The sequence below is a fragment of the Pezoporus wallicus genome, unplaced genomic scaffold (assembly GCF_028554395.1).
Source record: "Pezoporus wallicus isolate ANWC-B61680 ecotype Strahan unplaced genomic scaffold, APGP_CSIRO_Pwel_v1 scaffold_6445, whole genome shotgun sequence".
Classification (NCBI taxonomy): Eukaryota; Metazoa; Chordata; class Aves; order Psittaciformes; family Psittacidae; genus Pezoporus; species Pezoporus wallicus.
The window spans coordinates 7,296,844-7,323,164 of NW_026641753.1; the positions used below are offsets into that span (position 1 = coordinate 7,296,844).

Here is a 26,321-nt window from a genome sequence, read left to right on the forward strand (position 1 = left end):
AAAAAACTTAAACTCTTTCTATTCATACCGCTGGCAGATATTGAGGAAAGGTAGGCTAGTTGCCATGACTTCTATTTCTTCTCCTTGCCCCTCTAGTTAACGGGTATGTCTTTCTGATCTGAATCTTACTGTTTTTAACCCGTTCTGTGACCAGGTAGTCTGCTGAAGCAGAGTTCTCATGGAAATAATTAAGTTTCCATGCATTAAATGCAGTTATGAAGTTCTTATTCTTCCACTGAAGTGACGTAATGTTTCATGTCTGATTCTACCTCTGCAGTGTTTCTCTGTGAATATTGCACAGCTTACATTCACTGTTAGTCTTGACTGACAGATATGAAATATGCATCATTCTTCATCAGCCTGCCCTTTATGCTTGACGCAGTGGAACATGTTTAGTGGCGAAAAGAAGGTTTTGTCTCATCTTTTCAGTTATTTCTTAGTTAAGAGATAACCAGCAGCTGAAGAATGAGGTCAGCGCATCATTAAACTTGAAGGAAAACTATTTGCATTCATTTACATTTGGTGTTTATAAGGAAAAGGGATTAGTACTTAAAAAAATGGATCTGAACTTGATATGCAGAGAAGCCCAGATCAAATGCATCAGAGAACTTGAACTTTTACAAGCTTTAAATGGGTTCTGTTTGGCCAAGTTCCTGTAACACAGCAGTACTTGCAGGTATGAGAGAGCAAGCTTCAGTGTAATACAGGAGTCTCTGGAATTAAGCACAGGCATATTGGACTAGTTCAGCTATATGCATTATTTCATGGAAATAAAAAGAAATGGGGAAAAAACCCAAACTCATAATGCATTTGTTTCTGGATTGCAGACTGCAGGTGGCTCCCTTGGTCTTCTGATTAATCCAGGACATGGATGTTTTGTTTCCTTTTGCTCTTCATTCTCTCCTTTTCAGAAGTATATGAGTCCAAGCCAAACGCAGATGCTGCTTCACAGTGTAGGGTCCACAAATGTTTTGTGTTTTACAGGAATTTCATTTAGTTGGATTGCATGCTTAGGTCATCAGTCTGTATAGCTCAGTTTCACATAAAGTAAAGCAGGCTGCTTTGTTTTCACCTTTCAATATATTTGAAACTGTTGTTCTTATTCAACAGCAGAATCAAGTCAAATGCCATAAAGGAGAAGTCGTTAGTGTGCCATCTTTCATCCTTCTCAACTGGATTTATGTCATAGGTGGACTGTCAAACTCGGGTGGAAAAAGTTTTGCATTGTTTAAATAAACTGATGCCTTAGATTATTGCCACATAGCTTAGATTTATGTGTGTGTGTCTATATTTGTATTTTTATATTATTTATATGCTCTTTTTAATTCTTAAATTATCTAAGAGTTACTTAAACAATTATCATAATAAATACATAAGAATATATTTCTTGGTAAGGAAAAATATATTTTTATATAATTACCAGTGCAATTAAAGTTTTTTTAACCAGAAGTGTCAGGACATTTTGTAGAGGATTGCTTAAATGTCCTGGGTTCTTAAACCATGATATTAAAGTATCAAGAGGAAAAAAGGAGGCTAAAAGGTGTATGTGTTCTATGTAGTCAGTTTTGCATCAGATACTAATGCAACAACAGCAGAAGTAGACTCCTTAATAGTTAATACTTCATTTGTAAGCTTGCAATAGTGACACAGAGAAGGATGTTAGGAATGATGCATGGGGTTTTCCTACAGCTGGGCTATTGTTCAGGAGAGCCACAGATGAGGCCTCCCAAGAATTATTTGTATGTAGGTTCCCATGTAAGTCTTCTAATGTGAGGAAGCCACTGGCCAAATGATAGCTGTTCTATAGCACCTATTCCTGCTGAAGGAAATGGGTGTCTTAGTTCAAGAGCATTGGTACCCATTTCATTCATCATAGTACAAAAAGACTAAAATGAGAATAGAGTTTTAAGACTGTGCTTTTAAAAGGTTTGTGGTACATTCATAAGGGGAAAAAATTAATGAGGGACAGGTCAGACAGATGCAGTTTTGCTAGGTCTCATATCTGTTATGCTGGAGCTTGCTTTCTTTATGTGTGCAGTAGTTAAAGTTAGCATTCTTTAGAGCATTGTTGTATCAGAGGGGTTTGGATTAAATAGTTTGGATACAATCTTGGTTAGAATTACTTAAAGAATTAATGATTGCAGCTTCAGAAAACCAAATGCAAGTAGTCTATACGAATTAAATTATATTCAGATTGCGACAGATGGGAAATAGTTTGAGGTCTGGGATATTTGAAAGTTGCTAGCTTTATTCATTGATTGCTTTGAAGTATATCATAATGTATTCCACACAATCCTATAGAAATCAAGTTCATTTTCAGAGTCAGCATTGTATGTATTCTGAATTCAGGTCAAATGCCCTGTTGTGGAGGTGATTCCTTCAGTTCTAGTGTAATTAGCACTGGTTAACCCTTTTGAAGTTTCAGTAGGGTAAGTTAGCCTTCCCACTGGAGACTTGAGGAGTGAGGGTTCAAAATAGGAAACCCTGCTAGGTACTTTGTGACTCTGTTGCTTCTGTAGAGAGACATGGAGTATCTGCCTTTTTTTAGTGCTAGGCATGCAACTGAGATTGTAGAGGAAGCCACGTGTGTATATGCTTTTGCCAAGGCCGTTGTTGGGTTAAGAAATCTGTGGAACTGGAGGTGTTTCTGAAGAGTATGAATAAAGAAGCCCCTGATACTCAGCTTTACTACATGTTTTAACTACTAATTTTGTCAAAAAACTTGGGTAGTAGAGTTTACGGAAGGTTGTTTCCGTTTCCTCTGAAGTAGGACAGTTTTGCAATCATAGCTTTTCCCACTTAAGTACGGTGGTTTTGTTGCTCAGGTAATGTTAGGTGTGTGTTGATATTCCTTCAGTAAACTTTGGGAACTACTGATAATTCCAAAAATGTAATAAATGAATGAACCTCTTAATTTCATTCATAAAATGCTGATTTTGGAAATTCTAAGATTTTCAGAAAGTTTGGTTGGTGGTGAGCTCGTACATAAATGTTTTGTGTTAAAGGCTTGGAACAAGACATTGGAGTGAGAGCAGCTAAGTATTGTCTTAAAAGGTCTCTTGTAGATGTTTTCAACAGTGTTGTGACTGAGCTGTCTTAATTATAATGCCTTACATTTTAGGTGGTAGCTTGCAGAATTCACACGTGTGTATTTGTGTCGTGGTTTAAACCCAGTCAGGTAATTCGTTCGCTCACTTCCCCCCCTTTCTTGCCCTCCCCCTGCTCTCGGAGGGACGGAGAGGAGAATCAAAAGAATGCAACTCCCACGGGTTGAGATAAGAACAGTTTAGTAACTAAGGTATAACACAAATCACTACTGCTACCACCAATGATAATAATGATAAAGGAAATAACAAGGGAACAGAATACAACACCTCACCACCCGCTGACCAATAACTTGCCCCCCAAGCCTGACCAAGCTCCGACCGATACCTCCTCCAACCCTGCAGTCTCCCAGCCCTTCCGGCTCACTCCCAGTTACATCCTGGGCATGACGTGCTGTGGTATGGAAAAACTCTTTGGTCAGTTTGGGTCAGGTGTCCTGTCTCTGCTTCCTCCTGGCTTCCCCTCCTCCCTGGCAGAGCATGAGGCTCACAAAGTCCTTGGCCAAACCAAAACATCCTTGTTATCAGCTCTGTTCCCGAGCCGAAAGTCAAAACACTGCACTGCACCAGCTACCAAGGAGGAGAAACATGACTGCTACTGCTGAACCCAGGACAATTTGTTAGACCCTAGTTCTCAGCATTGAAACACTTTTAGAGGAAAGATGGCAGAGTCAGTTTTACTCTGGAGAAATATCAGGGGGAGGTAGACTCTCAAAGGCATGCAGTGTTTTTTACATACATATTTGATGTCTCAGAGGTTCCCATTAGAAAACAATAAGGAACACTGCTTGTCATGCACAGACAAATGGGTTACCCACATACATCTATTCAACAAGTTTGGAATTCCAGCCTCTTGTATGATAACTCTTTTTGTAGTTAGTACATTCTGTACCTTGTTGTTTTTTTTTTTAACTTTTGTTTGCAGCAGATTTATAAAATACAGCAGCAGAAGAAAGGCAGTTTTGTATTCTGAACTGTCTATTTGGGTCTCGGTGATGCAGTGCTCAAATAAGCCATAGCACATTTAACGAGGACTTCAGGACAGAGACACATGTACTAGGCGCACCAGGGAAAGGCATTGTATACAAAGACTAATTAGCATGAAATATGAATACATTCATGAAGTAGTCTTGATCTATAATGCTTTTGTGGAGAGTATTTTTCCATTAATTCAATGAAAAAGAAATTCAGAAGTAGAACTGAAAAAAAAGAATGAGTTGAACTGAACAAAGGTGCGGGTTTTATTTGTGTTTAAACAAAAATCTGTATTCCTGGAATAAAGCACATGCTGTATGAATAGGTAAAAAGATTAGGTTGAAAAGAATGCTTTCACTAATGTCAAATGAGAAAGAAATAACCCTCAGAAGAGACTCTTCTTCAAGTATTTTAAGTAATTTTTTACAAGGGAATCCAAGTAAGATAGTAGAAAGAGCTATTAAATCTGAAGCTAGTTACTCAGAGCATGATTAAATAGCCCATTCCATGGATTTTACAGTAATTTTTTGTTAAATGAGCTGTTAAGATTATCTGTTGTGGAAATTTTCCTAAAGGGTGTCTTATCTTTCATGTGTAAGGATTTGTCTCTATATGTACATAAAATACACTGATAATGAGTTGGAGGTCAATCTCTTGTCACTTCTAGGTCAGTGTTCTATAATTCTATGCAGGATGGTTTTAAAACAATGTCTCTTTCTTTCTGATCTATTATTGCTAGCTGTGTTTTTTGGAAGCTTTCTTAATATTGGTAAAGGAAGCTCCAAATCTAGTCCCTGCTGGAAAGCTGAGCATTGAAAGGTAGGTTCACCTGCAGTAAAGCCATGGAGTTGGCTGTGATTTTGTGACCCAGGTGAAGGTCAGAGGGAAGAAAAAGTTTGGAGGAAAGGATGGAAAGCAGATCAACCACGTAGCAGGAAAGTTTGTGCTCACAATTAAGTACGCTATCCACCTATATTTTAATATCGTGAAAGCTTCCAGCAGTGTTGCAGGAATAACAGTGTACCTGTTTAAATAAATAATACCCTACTGAGCACACAAATGGAGTTACAAGCAAAATTTATGCTCTTACTTGTAAAGTAATTCTTTTAAGTCTGTATTAAAGAGATGTTCCCTCCATCTTTCAGCAGAATCATAGCTAGCACATACCACATGACTTCCTAAATGTACTTTCTCTCAAATTTCCATGACATGCATTGTGGTTTTTTTTCTGTAAAACTGCAAATGGAGAAAATGTGGTCTGAGGAAACGGGTGTCTGTGCTGGTTCATATTGTGCTGACCTGCAGTGATGATGTAATTACAAAAAGTGCTCCCTTCTCCATGCCTCTCGGTTTCATGTGCAAAACTGTTATTTCTTCCTTGGTTACAGACAAGGTACGCTTTCGAGATTGCAGCTTTCATATGATTGATAGTTATTCCAGCTGTAATGTTAGTAGGAGATGCTTTGAACAGAATATCTGCCATTGCACAAAGTTCTGCCATCTATACACAAAGGAAGGATAGATCTGTTACCTAAATGAGTGAAGGTTCTTTAGAGAAAGATATATTAAAAAGCTGTCTCAAGGATTAAGAGTTAACCGTCATGCTGTTAGGTTTATGAATTCCTAGAGATACTGAAAATACTAGGTACATAGGCATTAACACAGATAAAAAGCTGGTAATTTTGTTGAGTTATTGCATTACTTGTTAATGATCTCTTAAGGATGTAAAGTTGAAATTACAGTGTTGCGTATTGTGCAAGTGTTGTGTGTCTTGTTCGGCTGCAAAAAACTGAAAATTCTTTACATCATCTTTCTAAGAGAAACATCATTTGTTTTTCCATTCTGTAAGTAGGAACATAATTATTTAAGAATAATATTACAGAATAATTTCTTAGCTTCAAGAGACAGCTGAATAAGAAATTTATGGCTTAAATGCTTTCTGAAAGCATGGCGTCCACATGGTAAAGTGGCTGATTTTCATTGTGGAATTACCCCTAAATAGCATATTCTGAAGGATAGTATGACTGGAATAAGTTTTGAGGCTTTCAGTTTGATGTTCTTTTGTTCCTGCGTTTAAGACATTTGGATTATTAGCAGTGGGAAGCTGCCACCTTAATGAATCATCTTAGGCCAATTTTGCTTATGTTGGTAATATAAAGGTCAGCAAAACATAGGTTACATCTGCTAAATTTAGAATATACTGTGGATTCTGTATGCATATACACTTAAAATGTGCTGAGTTCGATACTGAAACCTGATTATGCTGGTGAAGGTGAGACTGGTAGCTTGTGTTTCTGGGCTATTTTTACTCCGTTACAATGCAAGTGGCTTAATTTAGTACCTTGGTAGGTCCCATGAGGCTAATCCTGTAGTGTGGAAGTAATTTATCTTTCACCTCATGAAGACAGATAATCATTGTACATGTATTCGGGAAGCACCTGGGTGTTTTCAACACACTTTGAGGTACATGGGTTCTTAAGAAAGCTTTTTAAAGGTAAATCTATTAGAAGGTATCGGTAACATACACAGCCATACCTGGTTGTCTTCAGCTGGTGAGCATGGTATTTTCTCTTCAGCAGGTAACAGAGCAGATGCTTAGGTAAATATGTTTGTTAACTAAAATACATTAAATGTCTGTCTCTTTCTGTACATAGAATAAACTAAATAGTGATGCTTCCTATATTCCAACAGGTTATTTTCTAAGTCAGAGGTCAAATTTTATGCATAGTAAAGTCTTTATTGTGTTTTGTTTTCAGTGAACTTAGGCTCTTGTAGCATTCATAACCTGTGGCATTGATATTTGTATTTCAAACCAGTGTTTACTTTTCCAGTGATTCAATCCTGCTACTTGCAGGACCACATCTTCCTGGTTTGTTGCCTCCTTTTTCTGCCATTGCAAGTCCCATTAATAACTAATTTATATTTGCTTTCTCTGTGTTTTCAAAGAGCACAGAGGGGAAGACTAAAATTGCACAGAACACAAACCACACAGTAATACCTCACTGAATGGTGGCCGTTATCCAATAAGTATGAGCAGATCTACTACAGTTGCCGGGGGAAGGGGGGGGGGGGGGGGTGTGACATTATGGTTTGCTTATCCCAAATGGATACAGAATCGTCATGTTTTTAGAGAGTTACATCAGTATGCCCGAAACGTTTCACTGTCACAGTGTATTGAACCTATTGGGATGACCTTCATTAGAACGATCATTAGTCAGAATGATTGCGATGTGGAAAGACGCAATACATTTTCCCTGTGACATGTGGTGTGGCAGCTCCTGTTCCAAATGAGTTACTACGCGCTAATGTGTCTGGTTAAAACCAGAAGTAATTTTGATCCAAGGTTGTGATAGACTCTATTCTTGACTGACATGTAGCAAAAATATTTGTGCCCACATCTGGTGAGGTTGAAAGGTATGCTTGTGACAGATTAGAGGCAACAAATGAGAGTCGTTTGGTACTGTCCACCACAAGGCCACAATATCAAACATTTGTTAATGGAAAAATAATTTCTTGAAGTTTTCTAAGTAAGCATAGAAGTTGCTACTTGTAGTTACCAACTCTCAAAGCTGTGGTTACCAGTCTGTTTTACAGGGTACTGCTTACTGCTCATGGAAATTGATGGAATCTATTAAGACAGATAATTTGCCAATTCTTTTTACTAATCTCCTTTTCCCCTGTGAAGTTATGCTCTGGGCATGATGCTTATGAAAGCATCCCTTTGAGTTCAATATATAACAATAACTACCAATAAATTCTTTAAATTAGCTGGAGAATATAATTCTTTTTGCTAAACATTAAATCAAATTTCTCAAGTATGAGGTCAATAGAAATGTAAAACTGTATTTCACTGTGTAGGTCACAGCGTATAACCAGGATGTGCCACATTAAACATAAGAGACTACAATATGTCTTAAAGCTGCTAAACAAATTGAGGGTTTAGGAATTTAGATATGTGCAAGTGAAGCAATTTTTCAAGCATGTTTGTTTAAAACCTTGATGGTGGAGAAGTACTTCAAAAAGGGAGAGAGTACAGGAATGTGCATTTGAGATGTGTGTTTTACTTAGTGTTTAAATATTTAGTCAGGAGCTTTAGATATCAAATATCGCAGTGAAAGAGGAAAAGAAATCAATTTAACACCAATATCTACTTAGCTTGACTGTATAAAGGAATTTCTGGGTCTTGCGATCTTTTTTTTTTAAGCTTCATTATTTCAAAATTCTTCTGGACATTTGATTCATGTTAAGTGCCTTTAATGGCAAAGATGTGCCGTTTACAAGCCTAATCAAGAGGAAGAGGAGCTGAAGTATTCATTTAAAAGACTTATTTACTAGACTTGTCATACTAATAACAGAAAATGAGTTTATCAGAAAATAAAGTATTATATTGGTTTTTTGACATTTTGTTTAACTTGGAGGTTTGGAGTTTTTTTGTCTGAGTCTTGGTACTTTTGCTTTTGAAAGTTGCCTGGATAACAGGCATGTGAGTGCCTGGAAAAGAATTCTAGCTATTTTATCTCACTGCTCTGTTGTGATGACGGCTTGGCATCAGGGGAAAAATAACTGGGAAATTAGAAATATTATTATAGGCAGCATTTTATTATTATAGGCAAATGTCTTCTCTGACACACGTAACTTCACATATTGCATCTGAAATGTGTTGACTGGTCTCTTCAGTCATTAGTCAAGCTCTAATACATGGGCAGGAAGGATACGTAATGTCTTGGTGCTGAGCGTAACTTGCCAAGGTTAAGCATCTCTTTGGAACAAAACTTAGCGTGCCCATGTTGAGTATCACAAATTGAAGTAGTGGCAAAGGCAGAAATGGGGTGGACAACCTTGAGGCTTTCTTCCATATAAATATTCATGGAGGGAATGTCAGAGAAAAGTTCATGGAAAAGGTAACTAGCTTTTATTCCAGCTTCTTACAGCACATCGTACAACACAGCTAAGTAGGCCCGTTGAGGATATTTCCAGTTTAATCACTGTGCGCTTGCTGCTGTTTGATTTCTGATGTTCAGAAGGAGTACTTGCATATATTTCTGTGACATTTGTATGCCATGAATTGTTAATGTTTTCTTACTGTCTTTCAGCAAAAGCAACTTCTTTTGCATTGGTCTTTAGCAGGGTAAATAGGAAGGGGCAAAATCACTTGCCTGGTTTGTTTGTGGGTTTTTTGGTTGCTTTCTATTTACTTATTTTTTCAAGTAGGCTATTTGTGGCTCAGACATCTACTTGATTTCAGGCTGTTGGTGGAAAACTGAAAGAACTGCAATCTGGAGTGCCTAATTAAGTACACTTTAACCGTACAACTTCACTGCACAAGTTCCTGATGCCGCTTTTTAAACTGCACTTGAAAATTAGACGAGTTACAACTATTTTGGGGCAATTTTGAAAGAACAAGAAATATTTCATGTAGTCATTAATTGTGGTGGTCAACTGTAATAACCATCAATTGTATTATGGAAAAAGATAATAGGATTATAGATCCCCTGCTATTTTCGGACAAAACTAATTTGTAAAACAAAGTTAGGGCTTTTTATTTCTTCCACAGAGCATCATCTGTTATGTTGATGTCACTTCCTTTGGCTTGATTACATTAATTAGGCAAAAAGCATGCAAGAGGTTCCATGGTTTTTCCCCTGTCAGTGCTATTTTTTTATCTCGAGGACTCAAACTAAGATCCACTTCCAGCTCAATCACTTGCTTCGGAACAGAATCCTCTCTTTTCTTTTTCAGTGCAGTGCCAGGTATTTAGCTCTTCTGCCTGCAGAAAGGACAGAATGACAGCAGGAGTGCTTAATTGGTTTTACTGCAGGAGTTGATAACCGAGTGATTTTAGGTGAACAGAAAAGTGGCTCAGGTGGCATTGGGAATAAATATGAGATCCCACAGCTTTTTTCCTCCTATACTAGCCATAGGTCTTGTTTCAGGTAAAGAGAATAATAAAGCAATTAATTTCCTTTGTATATTTACTTTTGTTGCCAAATACTTGTAGATGCGATTTGTAAGCCACTAGCTAGGTGGAAATAAGATGAAATTACTCATTTTTTTTTCCTAGCACAATATGAGGTATGTATTCCTTGTGAGTACAGACTTGATAGAAATTGGAGATTAAGGCTCAAGTTCGGGTAGGCTGAAGTTCACCTCAGTCTCTGCTTTCTCCACATTGTAATTCTGTGTACTCTGTTTTATCTCCTTTAATTTTCATCTTCATCATATTCATGACTGGCACCTTCTACTACTAATTCTTCATTAAAATTATTCACTGCTTATTTAAAAAAGAAAGGAATTTAATATGAAGTGGACTTTTTAGCTCAGAGTAAAATACGTTAACAACTCCAATGGAATAAAATTGTATGCATCTCTAAAATGTGGCAAGATAACTTCTAATGCCATTCAGTAGCTAAATTAATGACCAGGTATAGAATGGTAATTTTCAATGCTTCCTTTTTTTGCTGCAAAAGTACTGGTGGTAGAAATCTTTTCTTAATTATGTCTCTCAAGTATTTCAACATGTTTGTGCACGTTCTTTGCCATGATTACCATTAGTCTTGTTTAATGTATCTTAAACTTACATAACATTTTGTTCAGTGCTGCCAGTTTTAATTTGGACCCTAAATGGGTTTCAAGCAGAGCACTTTCTATGGGATTAAATTAGTTCCCAGCTGAAGGTATCACTGAAGGTGCACACTTGAGCTGCACATGCGTTGCATAATGGAAGATGAACAGAAAACAATTTCTTGCAACATGTTGCATCAGCTTTTTTCCTCCAACACTGATAAACAAATATGTTGTTACTAACAAAATAGAACTCGAAACTAAGTTTAAAATAGGAAAAGGGAAAAAGTAGGTTATGTGTTGCTGGTGTTTAGATCTGCATTTTCTGGTTCTCGAAGAGACATCTGTGTGTGCTAAAACTACTTTTCCCCCTTCTGCTTTAGAATATTGGCTCTCTTTCCCTTTCCCTTTCATGTCTGCTTGAGGTAAATGGTAAAGAAAAGTAACTCCAGCCAAAACAACATTCTATGTGTTTAGCGGGTGTGAGGTAATTATGCATTAGTGGGTATTTTGTCACTTCAGTGACAGCTGATTGTTTGCGGTTTTAAGCGCTTGCTTCTTTCTTCTTCCCAACTGAACGGGGAAATAGTTTTAAACAATCAAGAGTATACTTTTCTTCATTTCTTCAGAACAAAAGTCCCCCTCCCACGGGTCTGCCTATTTGTGTGTATATGTCTGTGTATATATGTATTTCAGATAAGTCCACGTTTCAATCTACATGCAGTTCTGTGAAACGGGATTAGCTTTCAGGAAGAAAAACAGGGATGTAGGGTAGAGGATTTAAAAATGCTTTGCATCAGCACAACAGACATGCATTAGCATTGTCTGTCACAGACAGCGATTGAGGTGATCTGAAATACAGGAGACAACCTGATGGGACCTTTCGAGTCTGAACTTTGTTGGTACACATGCTTCTTTCACATGATGAGAAAATACTTGGCTTTCTGTTACTCAGAATTTGTAAAGGTGGTATTCGTCGCTCTGGCAAAGAGTGGCTTGCTGCAGTACCTGGACAGGCTTAACCACTGTGGGAGGGTTCTGCCGTTGTTCCAGGGCTGTTAATGCAGTGGAGGGCTGAGACAAACTTGGTTAGTGAGTATGTTCTGGGAAGTGAAACAGGTGAAACATGTTTTTAGAAGGCTGACTTTGGATCAAGACACATTTAAGATGGGAAAAAGGTCATTGCGTTCTGAAAGAAAAGGCTAATAATAATAAAAATCACAGCACTAAACTCCAATTAATACAGATCCTTTAGCTTCCAGGTTGATAATTTCTCTCTGTGTGTGTCTTGCTTTTTTGAGCTACTCGATGTTGACTGCTGTGAAATCCTTTCTTCATCTCTCTCTCTGTGGTTCTGTAACAGTAAACCAAAAAGCATGTGTCAGTTTTAAATAGGCCCTTGTGAAGGGAGAACCTGAAAAGGGTTGGGATGTTGGTCAGCAATAGCATGTTATTACTAACATGTGTCAAGTGTTTTTTTTGTTTGGTTTTTAAAATTCTATAAGCCATGGTCCTGTCACAGTTGAGTCACTGCTGGAATGGACTCTTGTGATCAGATGAAGAAGATGGAAGAGCATCACTTTCGATAGCATCACTCTGTAATGTGTAATGTTATCTCCAGCATGGGTCAAACTGTGTTGCAGAAATACTAGTAATGTAATGTCTCTTGCCTCTGAGTCTTAGTTTGGGAAGATGTTAACGGCGTTATGTTGGGGCTCTGCAGTCACATAAGCATCTGATTCTAGTATTTCTCCATGGCTTTTGTGAATTGGCTAACTTAAAGTCTCTGAAGTCTCATGCTTGAAAAGATGAAAGCCTTTGGAAAAAAAACATCTTCTCTGGTCTTTTCCAAATGGAAAAGTTTTAATCTAATTGAGGCGTTAAATATTTATGAAATGTAGGATTTATCAATGATGGTTAAGCAGGTAAGAGTAGCCAAAGTTTGTTACAAAACCTTTGACTGTTTGGTCTTTTGCGTTCCAAATGTGGTTACTAGTTTCACAGCCACTAGAGGAGTGCAATTGGGAAGCTGGTGAGGAGGGACAATAATGAAAACCGGTGGTTTGCCCTGTACTTGCAGAGTTACCATCCTGAATCCTGACTCAGCCCATCCTGTGTTTATCTCTTTGTATAAAATACTTTGCTTAAAAACTGATTCCCCCCACCACCACCTTCAGTTTAAAACCAGCCAAACCTCTTTTCGTCTCTTGATGCTGCAGTGGCTGAGTAGCTTAATGCATAATTTGAGTTAGGCTCTTGTCTGTCTTTAAAGACCCAATCACATACGGAAATCCAGAGAGTTTAATTGTTAAATGGAACATGTTTGGAATGGGTCACTCATCTTGAATCATTTCTCTCACCAGTCACAAACCTAGGCTCTTCACTGACTTCTGTTCATATACCAGAACTCATAATGTTTATTGCCTTCTCATGGGACAACTAATTTTTAACTCTGGGGTGTTTTCTCATTTGTTTTGTTGAGCACCTGGTTTTATTTCCTTGTTTAATAGAGAACAATTAGTGATAAGGGTGTGATTACTTCATGGAGTGTCACTTCAGGATTTTAAACAGTAGTTCATGGTGGTTAAAAGGTCAGCACTGGTGGGACTATAGAGTATTACCTGGTTATTAACAAGTTGATGTGTAGCTCTCCTTTTACAAGGAAGCTGGTCATATGTACCTATGCTTGGAGAATAATGGCAGGCTAAGGGGAGAACAAGTGTTGCATTGTTGTTGGGCCGTCTCTTCTGCTCAGCTTTTTCAGTTTAAGGCTTTTTAGAGATAGCTGGGGATGAGGGAATGATCTTGTCCTATCTTAATTAATGCCGGCATAAAAATGCCCCAGGTAAACTAATTATTCAAGTGATATAAGCCCAGTAGAATTATTTTATGCCACTTGTTTTCCTAGTGGTGATGTGTAAAGGAGAAAAATAACTGCTTTCTTTGTTCTGTTTTTTTTTTTAATAGAGAAATTGAAACTGCAGTTTTGGTGTTATTCTTCACACTAAATATTAATATCTCTTCTTAGGAGATACTTGTAATGAAACCCATCCTGATGAAACCAGTACAGCAAAAACCAAATCTCAGAAGAGAAAGGCATATTTAAAACTTGCTCTTAACTTGACTTTGAAGTTTTTCAGTTACTTTTGAATGACTTGAAATATTCATTAAGTTTCACGTTAAGCATAAGGATTCTATTCCTTCAGTGCCAAATATGTGATGATATTTAAAAGGAAATAAATCCTTCTTAATGCATTTACTTAATTAATACTTAAGAAAATTCAGTGAAAATTAAATATGTTAAATTATGCAAAAAATCAGCATATTTTAAATCTCTCAATACCACATTATATTTAATTTTAAGCACTGAATGTAAGGCTAGCAATCCTTGCTAATTAAAAATAATTTAAATTGTATGATATTTTCTCATTTGGTTTTCCTTTTTACCAGTGACAACATAAATAAATAGTAAAAGCCTACCTTTGTGTAGTGTGATAAATCTCGAATGATTCATGTATTGGTTGTGGATGAAGAATTGCAAATGGTATTAGAGTTATTTCTGTTTCAACAGAGGGCACTCACGTGCTTTGAGGTAACACCAAGTCGCTGTCGTTTTCACAGTGCTTAGAATAAACTGGAGCTGCAGAAAACAAATTCAGTGGGTTAAAATATATGAATGTAATTTGGTAGCGCTTGGGGAAAATTGGTCATTGTCATATTAACATTTTCATTTCATGTTCCTACTAATTTTGTCTCTGTGCTTTGTTTCTGTGGATATTTTACAGTACGTTGAGGCAGTGCATTCATTTTGCCTTGAACTGATGCTAATAGATGCGTTATTATGGCTTTCTAGCTGAGTTGCTATTAGTCTGTTAAGATTGAACAGCTGTAATAATGAATCAGAATTTAATAAATACATTTTATTTTTTTTTCAGCTAAAAAGCCAGTAGAAGAATCAGAAGAAAAGAAAACAGTTCAGTCAAAGAAAAAGATTAAAGAATTAAGGATTTTGGATTCAAAAAGCGCACAAAATTTATGTAAGTGATGTGAAATGCATTAGGTGGCTATCTGACATGTACACAGACAGGTTCTAAATGGTCTTTTTAATTTACATGTACAATATGCCTTTTCTAAACACTGGCTCATGAACATGAAGCTTTGGCTCACATGTTTCACATACATAGGATTTCAGTTCACTATATAGCTATATAATAGTGTATTTACATCAGTTTTCTGTGTTATGTTAATGTTAATGAACTATATGGTTTTGTAACAAAATATCGATTCTTTCATTAATTGCTTTAGACTGGAAGTATAACTAAAGGATTATCATTGGTTCAGAGAAGGCTAGATGTTTATAGGGTTTGTGGGCTGGGGTTGAGAGGCCATTCCAAAGTGTTCTTTCTGGTTAAAGCAATGGAGATATGGAGCTTTATGAGGGTTGTATTTTTAAAGAGAAAAATATTCCAAAAGAGGTTAAGTTGGGTGCAGATACTGCTACCAGAAACAGTAAGGAAAACAGCCTTACCTCTTTGTTTTAATGTTCTGATTCTCTCTTTAATTATGGAGGGAAATCAATCATCAGGAGTAGTACATTCATTTATTTGAATTAAAAATACCATAAAATGTCACTAGTCCAACTATGCCCGTGGCAAATGAAGTGTGTAAAAACCAAATCTGTGCATTGTTTATCATCACATCCGTGAGCACGTTTTTTTAAGCAGAAAATTAACAATGACACAAGTGATATGAAACTTCAAGTTTTGAAAATGTGGATGCAGGGAAATCAGCCACAGTAGGTGGATTGAATATATACAGCATTTTATTGCAATGGTATGTATATGCATCTGTGTTAGGAATACTTCGTATTTATTGGATGTTGAGATGTTATAATATCCTGAGATGAAATTGCTTTGAGAACTCCATCTTTGAAGTGTATATACATTGCCTCTTGTATAAATTTAGTTATCCTAAAAAGTGGCAGTTAGGATAATTTCTTTATTCCTTTGCCCTGCTCTTCATTATTCTTTTGATTCTCTCTCTAGAATGTCATATAAATATCACTCAGCCAATTGTAAATGCAGTACAGCTATTCATACAGGGTTATGAAACAAAGAAATATTTGATAAGGTCTTCAAGTGGCTGAATAAGTCTGTTTAAGTAGTGATGCAGATGTTGCCATTCATGAAAATAGGACTTTATTGCTAGAGATAAGTAACACTCCAGGGAGCAAGGGAGGCTGATTGAACAGTTAAGTGTTGTCATAGTTTCATTTCTTAGGAATGAAATTCATTGGAAGTCGAACTGCAATAAATAGTCCCATCTAGCACTTGTTTTATACAGAAAACTTATTAATAGTGAATCCCTTTATTTGGATCAAGGTAGGAATTTTTGGTTTCTATAAGTTAAGTTTTCCTTCTTATATAAACTTTTCTGGCCTTTTTGATCCTAATGATTTATTATTGAATTTCAGCAATATTTTTGGGTTCTTTCCGTTTGCCTTATGAAGAAATAAAAAATATTATCTTGGAGGTTGATGAAGAGAAACTGAGTGAATCCTTGATTCAGGTATGTGAAAATTGCTCTGGTTTTGTTCATATTGTTCATAGCTTGTTCTCCATGTAAAATATTGTAAAAGCGTAAGTATTCAAGTGTAAGGTTAGTGTAGGTTGTGCTGGATATCAGCCACAAGTGCAGCAGTTGTGTTGACTGTGTTGTTTATTTCACTTCTACTTTTGAATAGGATCGTATGTAACAGTGGCTATATTTAAAAGACACCATTAACAAAGGTACTTTTGAATCTCTTGGTTTATGGAGCTTATATCTGTTAATTGTAGTTTATCAGTGTCAAAGACGAGCATTTTCCAGGTGTAGGCTGGTGGATGATGAAGTTTCAGCAGGCTTCTTGTGGGAACAACTCTGCTTGTCACTAGTGACAGATGAAACTATCTGAATGTTTTAAGATACTGCTATAGCCCAAAAAAAGTCTCTAAATCAAACCTGTGCTCAAGCTGGTTTAGTCTTATTTTGATCCCAAAATTTCTCAGCTGGAGAGAAGAAAGTATGGAATATAGCTTCTTTACATCCTTCTCTGACTTCCTCACAGTAGGAGGACAGCAATTGCATACATTGCCCCTCATGATCTCTGAGGAGTGACAGAGTGCACGATAAACATGTAAACCTACAAATGATATGCAGATGTAGCACACCAATGGTACTGATGTTAAACTGGTTTATTTTATTATCATGCAGATTCAGGTTCTAGCTAACATACTGGTCCTTAATTTATCCTGTCCTCCTTCTTTGTCGCCTGCACCCCTCTCGCATTCCCTTCAAGGCTTTCTAAATTCATTTCTTCCTCATTTTTTGGACCTGCAAAGTGGTTGTTCCAGGGACACTGGACTAAAGTTGCCACAGTTAAGAAGAGTATAGCTTCTTCAAATTTCAACATGAATGTTCAATAAAATTACTGTGTTGCCCAATGTGTGGTGTAAATGGAATTCTATTTATGAAATTAAATTTGCTTGTCCTTTGCCTGCAGTTTTTCTTGTGTCACTAAGGCCCTCCTCCAAGTCTGGAGTTTGTTTCTTTTGAGGCTGTAAAAGAAGAGCTGCTGTTGTCTCATATTTCAAACTACTGCACTCAACAGCAAGACATCCTGTTATATTTTGTTATTGTGTCATATTCTAAGATTTATAGTACCTAAACTAATGTGTTTAGAAATCCATATTATATTCTCATTGATATTTCATTTGGGAAATCCTTGATATATTTTTTTTGTTTGTTTGTTTTAATTGCTATGCTTTAATGCTTTTGGAAGTTCCCATTTGATGGGAAACAGTTTCCAGTTGACTTTATTTGATGTGTTTCACTATGGTGTCCTGCTTCAGGCCATGTCAGCATGAAATTGATTTGCATTTCTAATCTGCATTGCTAAAAATATCATCTGTTTGCACTGAGTACGTCTTCTTAGAAAAAGCTTCTGCCCGTGATAGGTAGTATTTGAAAATGAAAAGTCCTAAATTCATGTTTATTGATCAGGGAAATCAGAACATTTGATTGAGAAGCCTACAGGATGAGCAAAGTAAAAAACTCAGCAGGAAGAAAAAACCTACCTTGAATACCTCAAACACAGAAGAGTTCCATATTGGTATAGTTACTTCTGCAACAAATGTAGAGACATCTTGAGACCTAGATTAATAGCAATAGGATGTAATATGTTCTGCTGAAGTATGAGGTCTTGCATGCTAATTCTAAAATGCTGGAAGCTGATTTTGTAATGGTTGCTTATCAGCTGGAAATGATTGAGATGTAATAGTGAATCTGTGCTCAATGGGACAAGTATAGCTACCACTGGTGTAGCTGCATGTGGAGCAGCTAAGCCCTTACCTCACTTGCCCTGGCCTACTTCCCAGTGTGGAGGGGGTGCAGATTGCCCTCCCTGGCCTACTTGCAGAATGAGAAACAGCAAATACCTTGCAGCTGCCCAAGAACTGTTCAGTAGTAGCTAAAACATCAGTGTGTTATCAACATGGTTTTGGTCACAAGTCAAAACAGCACCGTATTGGCTGCTATGAAGAAAATCAACTTCATCCCAGCCAGAGCCCATACCATAAAAAAGGCAAATGTGATTGCAAGGTGTTTCAGGTCAAGTATTTCCTGTAGAGAGGATAATTATGCTTTTGAATAATGTACCTCAAAGACCTTATCTAAAGGACTCAGTTTGTTTCTCAAAATTAGTTTAAAATGGAGAAGCTGAATTACTGAAGTTGATTGAGGGATGGAGAAACAGTCTACAGAAAGACGCTAGGAAAGATTGACTTGATTAGATTAGCAATATAAATAGCTGAGAGAGGATAGGGCTACATTAGAACTAGATGGGGAAAAGAGTGATGTGCTGAAACACTGGGGAGAAAAAAGAAGTTGCCTAATTAAAAGGCTATGTTAACACCAGAATAGATGTATATGAATTCATCATGAATGCAACTATCTAGAAACTCAGCTGCCTATAATCTTCAAAAACCTGAGGCTTTGGAGGTTAGTTTGTTCCTGAAGGGAATGGTCTGGCAGAGTTGCTCCCAATAGTGGAGAGATTGAGTTGATAATCCAGAGAAGAGATTCCTTCGGTGTTCCTAAAGATGTTCTTACACATAAAGATGCATTAGGGTAAATGGGCTATATCATTTATTTCATTTTCAGTCTAATCTGGTTTGTTTTCATTCTAATCTCCCAACTGAGTTATTAACTAATTTGCCAGTTTAACAGTTTTCAGTACTACTGGTTGGAAAGATTTTACAAAGCAAGCCTTGCTTGCTTTCATGCTTAGCAAAACCTGTGCTTTATAGAAATGCTCATGGAGAAACTGCTTTGTTCCAAGTATCAAAGCAATGAGAACAAAACGGTCAGAGCGTAATTGAACAGATAGGAAGGTGCTTTTTCAGTTGTGCTTCTCAAGTCCTCATTTCTTGCTGCTTTTCAAACTGATTGTAGTACATACTGAAATTAATTGGATTAATCAGTTTGAGTACATAGAAGGCTGTATACGGTTGAAACGCCTCCTTGAAGAAAATATCCAGGAAGAAAGGATTCTCAATTCCTAGTTTGTCCTTGAGAAAGTGAGTTGTTATAAACATGCAGTTGTCAAACACCGTGTTTAGCAGAATTCAGGGTGTTTTGATAGTGAGTGATGGTTTCAGCCTCTTAATGTCAGCCTTAGATTTCTGCTTTCTATGTATATGTAAGCCTTTATTTACCCTATTTTGTTTTAAATTCACATCATCATGAATACACTATGAAACTGTTTCCTAAAGTACTGAGAAAGATTTGAGTATATGATCCCCGAATGATTTAGCTTCATTTTCAGTTATTCAATACAATTAATGAAAGTAAACATATTTAAACATATACATACATATATGCCCATGTGTATATATATGGAGCTGCACCGCTAATAGAGCCAAAGTCTCCTTAGAAGCTCAGGGTAAAATGAGTTCCTCTGTTAGCTGTAGGCCATTTAGGGTTATGGATGAGGAAAAAGTAATGATCAGGCATGCTACAGATTTTGGTTATGTAGCTATAAAAAAGAGAAGGCAGGTTTAGTACTAGGTAGTTGTATTTCTGCATTGATGGAAGAAATAATGTTTAATGTGTAATGAAATACACATTTCTGATAAATACTGTGAAATTTTAGGTTGCAGTATTTGCTAAATAGTTAGCCTAATGAAAAGAAGTATAAAAAAATACATTGCTTAATTCATGTCTCTAATCTTCAGCATTAAACAGTCAAACGGGCAAGAATTTCTTACAGATTCTTCTTTTAGAAGTAGAAGTAAGTGAGATGTGGGTTTGGGTTAATAGGAAAGGAAACATGCTTGGGTTTAAACATGAGGCTGCAGCTTAATAATAGTAGGACATTGAGGTGAATCTGTTCCTGTTTCTGTCAAGTATTTTGAGCTCTACTTACTGAGACACTCAGTAGCTCCTTGGTGTAAGTGTAAAGATATTTCCCCAAGAGGGTTGTTTTGTATGAGGATGCTTGTCATCTTTGGTTTTCCTTATTAAGATGGGTGATGTTCGATGCTTTCAGCTTGGAGGATTAAGTTAGCTACCACTTGCAAATTTGACAAATCAGACTGATGCCTTTCTCGAACTTGTACCTTAATGCTTGTTTTATCAAGCCTGGCAGAGTGATCAGTAATCAAATTCTCCTAACGACTAAGAATATTGCAGGAGTGATGGCAAGATTTGTATGCTGTGAAAGTAAGACATCTGTACCTCTGACAGTACACATTTTCTCCAGTTAAGGTTTTTATATCTGGAAAAAAAATCATGCTTTTATAACACTGGCTGGTTTTGTGATTTTAAAAGGCACATAACTTTCTTTTTATACCAGAGTCTTTTTTGTGACATAAACCTAAACATGGCCTTGAACACTGCCAGGGATGGAGCATTCGCAACTTCCCTGGGCAGCCCGTTCCAGTGCCTCAGCACCCTTGCAGTAACGAACTTCTTCCTTATATCCAATCTAAACTTCCCCTGTTTAAGTTTTAACCCATTACCCTTTGCCCTATCACTACAGTCCCTAACAAAGAGTCCCTCCCCAATATCCTTATAGGCCCCCTTCAGATACTGGAAGGCTGCTCTGAGGTCTCCACGCAGCCTTCTCTTCTCCAGGCTGAACAGCCCCAACTTTCTCAGCTTGTCTTCATATGGGAGGTGCTGATCATCCTCGCGGCCTCCTCTGGACTTGTTCCAACAGTTCCATGTCCTTTTGATGTTGAGGACACCAGAACTGTACACAATGCTCCAGTGTTCTACTTTAATGAATGGTATTGCCAAAATTATCAAAAGAGTTAGATTTTTTTTTTATCCATAACACATTATTTTCACTAAAATATGTGTTGTAATTAAAATCCTATTAGATTGCAGTTCCATAGACACTTTATTGCAAGTAAACATCTAAACCTGACAGTGGTTCTGCCATTGCCTTTTACTTAGGCAGGTTTGAAGAGGGTGGCTTCCTACAGTAGGAGCTTCTTGTTGAAGAACATGGATTTATCCCTTTTCTCTTGAATACCTTGGGACTCTTGTGTTTGTGTAGAAGAAAAACTGATTTCCGCATGAAGGCATTTTTTTTTCTTAGTTATTTGGTACAGGTGTCATTGATCGCAATGTGGAACAGGGTGAACCTCATGTTGATTTTTCCACAGGTATTGATAACAGAAGTGTGCTACTTCTTTGGCCCCTCTATGCATATTAAGTGTTAATAAATTATTCAGCGTACAGAAACAGGTTGCCTCATTGAATGTGGTTGGGCTATTGCTCCCCATCCCAGATCTTCCTAAGGGCATAGTAGGAAGGCGGGAGGTGCTGCGTTCACCTAGACCTGGAGGTCTCTCTGGTTCTCTTCTATAGGTAAATGTTTTTAACTCAGACCCTTTGATTTCTTCAGTGGCTAATGCTTGCCCATTGCACGGTGTCCTCAACAATCTAAACTTCGACTGAGCATCTCTTAAAACAAAGTATTCTCCAGCCTTAATATAAATATTTAATGGATGTAGCGTATCTGTAGACATGGATAGGATTTCAAGCAAGTTGTGCTTTTTGCTGAGTTCCAGTATATTTGCTATCTAGATCTATCCAGTTTTGAGATGTTGCTGCTTTTTTTTTGTGTAAGGTGCTTTAAATGAAGTTTGGGCACAGCTATTTTGAATGTTTTAGGAGTTCTGGGTTTTTTTAGTTAGTTATGTTTTGCTTTACACAGACCAGCTATTTCTTGAGTAGCATTTAATGAGCAAGATGCAAGCATGGGAGTGGGGGGGGTGGAAGATGGAGTATAGTTCTTCAGGGTCTGACGGCATCAAGGAGTTTCATCTAACTTTCAGTACTGAGAAGGCATCCTTCAAATGAGATACTAACAGAGGTGCTGATGTCTATATTAAATAATTACTGGTTTGATTTGTTGTTTACATAGTGTTAAAGCTGCTTAAATAAAATAAGCTTACCATAATTTCCTCCTGCATTTCCGTGTTGTGATATTTTAAACGTGATATTTTAAGACCTCAGCTAGTTTAATATAACTAATTTGATATAATATCTTGTTTGTTTTAGAACCTAGTGAAGACTCTTCCTGAGCAGAAGGAACTCAATGCCTTAGCTGAATTAAAAGATGAATATAATGATCTTGCTGAACCAGAACAATTTGGAGTTGTGGTATGTATTAGTGTCATAATTAACTGGAGAGATCTATTTTGTCAGATAGATTAAAAAGAAAATTTTTAGGCTTAAGTTAGTTTGGTTGGTGTTTTTGCAAGTCCTGCAGTAGGAAGAAGTTACCATCCATTTATTGACCAGTAACAACTGAAAAATCTCTATAAATACATAGTAAGTGCTTTCTTGAAGGAATTAAGGCATGCAATAAAATAAATAATTATAATCCAATATAGTAGTAAAATATATTTTAGGTATACCTTTACCATATGCATACATATGGATATATTATATCTATATATAGGTATATACATTATGCATACATTCTGCATTATATTTTGTATAATTACATGTATGTGTATGTATATTAAGCAATCTGTTTAAAAGCAGTAGAGGAATGCCTTTTTCCCTCTTTGTCATGTAATATGCACTTGCTGTGTGACTAAAACACTGTGATGAAATGACAGCAGTACTTCCAGCCCTCCAAAAGGATGGGATTTTGATGCCTGGGAAGGAAGGCAGGCTGAAATAATTGTCCTGTCTACTCTGTTTCCTGCCTGGTTTTGAAATGGCAGTGAGCAAAGGATGCCATGGAGTGGCTGATTTACAAAGTGAATATTTGCTTCTTTCTTTCCTGCATAAATAAAGCCAAACAAAGTGGGAAATTACTTAGATTTTGTTCAAGGAGAATATCTGAAATGTGTCTAAGTTATGGGTGGAGGTGGAGGCGTTAGGAAGTATATGAATTCTATTCAGTTAAATATTTAAAGTAAGTAAAGAAATACAGAATATTATGCATAATGATGGTGATTTACAAGGTTCTACAGGCACAGCTCCATTTCACTGCTTGCAGTTCCTAAATGTTTCACCCCTGATCTTTGTAACTTGGATTCTTTCCAAACTCTATCTCTTCTTCTGCTACACATTTCTCTTTTATGAAGATCACACCTACCTTGTCTCCTCTGCTTCAGCCTTTCTCTCTATTTGGTTTTACTGCTTTGTACTCTGTATTATCTCTTGGTTGTCTTAAGTACCTGAGGAACACGCGTTTATCTGACTTATGGTTACTACTGGGTTGCAACTAAATGGTCTTTGTTTTTTCACTTGATGGTATTGAAAAAGTCTTAAAAGCATCTTTATTTTCTGACAGTGCTAATGTAGTCATGATCATTTTTTCACTGGTTCATTCTTCTGAGGAATCAGCAACTACAGAAAAATTGAGAAAGACCTTAAAAGTATTTAATGGAACATCAGGAAATAACTGCTTAATCTAGCATCTTCAAATGGTGATGTTGGCCTGATGAAGGGACTGTTTCCTGAAGCTTGTTGGCTTATTTACCTTTACAATTTGGTTTAATTAGAAATAATATGCTTCCTTATGGGTAGTGATTCTGACTTCTTTTAGAGACCTTAAACTGCATTAATACTACTAAAATGCTGGGTTTGTTTCCGATTTTGACTTAGTTGGACAATCCATGTAAGTGGAAGAAATGCATCTAAACTTCAGCTCCTTACTGACTGGAGTCCTTTTTCACTATGTGTTGAATGAAGCTCTGTGTTTTGTATTAATAATAATCTTAAACTTGATGTAAGGAATGTGTTTAGAAATAGAAAATGACAGAAGGACTAAAGTAGTGTTTAAATTGTGTACCCTTATTTGTATGTACATTAAGGTATGTTAATCATCGAGATCTTAATTATTAAGAGATGTTAATTGGGTAATCACTGTGCCTGTCAAATTTAATAAAGGCTGGAATAAGTTGCTTAAAACTGGTGTATAAAACCCATACTTAGTAAATGATTAACTTATTAGAAGAGAACGATTAGCTTAATATTCAGCTGATATGTAAATGAAAATTAGAATTGCATTTTCATTTAGATGAAATGTTAAAATCAATTATATAATCAAATTAGTTATTGGAGCTGTTTTTTGAAGTGTTAAACTGGGATCAGAAAAGGCAACATAACTCCTATAAAGAAAAGCTTGGGCTGGCATTGAAGTAGAGCAAGAAAAAAAGGTAAACGGAATGTTGTATAACATTAAATAAGCCAGACAGAATATTCGCTGATTTTTAAATGTAAACTTGTGTTTAAAAGTGAGTTTCTTTATGGCATAGGACCAGCTGCAACCTTAATAAGGATACTGGCGTTCAATTTCAGTGCCAGTTGAACAATTTAAGTATTACAAAAGCATAAATCTCACCGATGCCGTAATCACTGTGGGAGTATCAGTGATTTCCTGCCAACTCAGAGGACAGGCTGGAAAAAGCCATCTTTGGCAGTTAGTGGTATTTAAACTCTGCAAACTTTACCCACTTCACCACCAACAGTGAGTTTTGAAGATGAGAATATTACCAGTTTTAGGATGATCACCCCAACATTGGTGGTGCCCATGTTAGTTAGTAACTCTTTAGCGGATCAACAAAACAAGTGACTGGAACTGACCACAGAACTCCATTTCTGGTGTGTGCTCTGGAGAAGTGGGAGGTTGTTTTGCTGGTTTCTAGGGAATGCAAAACTTCCCCCAGCTAATAAGAACGGGTTATCACTAATTTCATTGTGAACGCAAGAGTTTCACTGAGTAGTTATAGAGACTTGCAGATTCTGTGTCCCTCTTCTGCTGTATAAGTATTAGCTATCCTAAACATCCTTGTTGGGGGGTAGATGAAATGGGAAGAATTGTACAAGATTGTTGCACTTGCATTGGTTTAGAGTAATTCGGTCATTTTAATTGAATTTATTTGCCACTTGTTGTACCTCATTGTAATTTCTAGAGTTTCTGAAGAATTAATCTTTCTAGAACCTTGCTAGGAAAAAAAACCCAATTTGAATATATTGTAGGTAGGGGCCGAGTAAGTTGCCTTAGTAAGGTGACAAATTTATATTACAGGAATGTCACCTTTATTGCTTAGGAAGCAAGGCAAATTTTATTGTGCTTTTTGCCTCTCTCCAGTAACCTTTGAACCTAGTTTCAATACAGGGCTCGAAAATTGAACAATGAGAAAAAATAATAAAGAACTGAATAAAGAACTTGATTAGATAGGGAATTCAGACAAGGACCTTTATGAAAGCTCAGAAGGGAAAATAATGACACGCAGCCCAGTGCTCACAATTAGCTGGCAAAGAAATACCCATTTTCTTGCTTTAATTGTTCATAGCGGAAGCTAATGCTTGCTGTTACTTGTCCCTCTTTGAATGTGTTATTTCTTAGAGGCCTGTGACAGTAATTTTGTAGAGCTGTAAACAACCTGACCTTTTTCTAAGTGAACATAATCTTTGCACCTTGCCTGTTTGAAGAAGATTCCTGTGAGTTCAATGTTTATCAGCCATTGAACATGTGTATTGAGAAGCATGCAGGTGAAAGAAACCAGTGCAGGGTGGGGAAGGAGGAAATAAAATAGCGTTTATGGTCATCTTCTATCGATAGGTCAAGAGCATAATGTATATAAAAAGGCTTTGAATTCTAAGGAAACAACCCACTTTAAACAGCACTTCTAAAACTGTCAAGGTACTTGTAAAATATAATGCAGATCAGCAAATAAAATCAAAACTTCTTGCTGGTTTGGTAGTCAAACTACCTTGCAAAGTAGTTGTGATCGGTGTTCTGTGGCACTTCACAGTGTTAAAGGAAGAACAAATGGGTAGAAGTGTTGTAGAGGATTATTTATCAGAAATGTTGAAGTCATACTGTTCTGCTGGCTTCCACGTGTTTTGTTGCAGTGTTTTCAGATGTAAAGCTTTTGGCAGCCTCTGTGCCATTTTCAGTGAAAACAGTAACTGGAGATTGTTTTACAGAAATTAAAAGCAAATGATGGGATTAATTTAAATACCAATCTACCACAGTTTAGTGAAGGTTTATACTTTCAAGGCAGAGCTTTTCATTATGATATTTCTGAAATACAGAATGATTAGAAGAATAATGTTTCAAGACTTTTGGCTTATAGAGAGAGACTCGGAGGAATTTGTGACAAT

At 36.8% G+C, this 26,321-nt stretch overlaps 1 protein-coding gene across 2 annotated transcripts in view; it reads left to right on the forward strand.

Moving 5' to 3' along the window:
* DIAPH2 (diaphanous related formin 2) overlaps positions 1–26,321 on the forward strand; it is a 231,062-nt gene that overhangs the window by 62,262 nt on the left and 142,479 nt on the right. For both annotated transcript variants that reach the window (XM_057425160.1, XM_057425159.1), the window contains exons 19-21: positions 14,576–14,677; positions 16,114–16,208; positions 22,251–22,352. In XM_057425160.1, the coding sequence (XP_057281143.1) occupies positions 14,576–14,677; positions 16,114–16,208; positions 22,251–22,352 (299 nt within the window). The remainder of the gene's footprint in view (positions 1–14,575; positions 14,678–16,113; positions 16,209–22,250; positions 22,353–26,321) is intronic.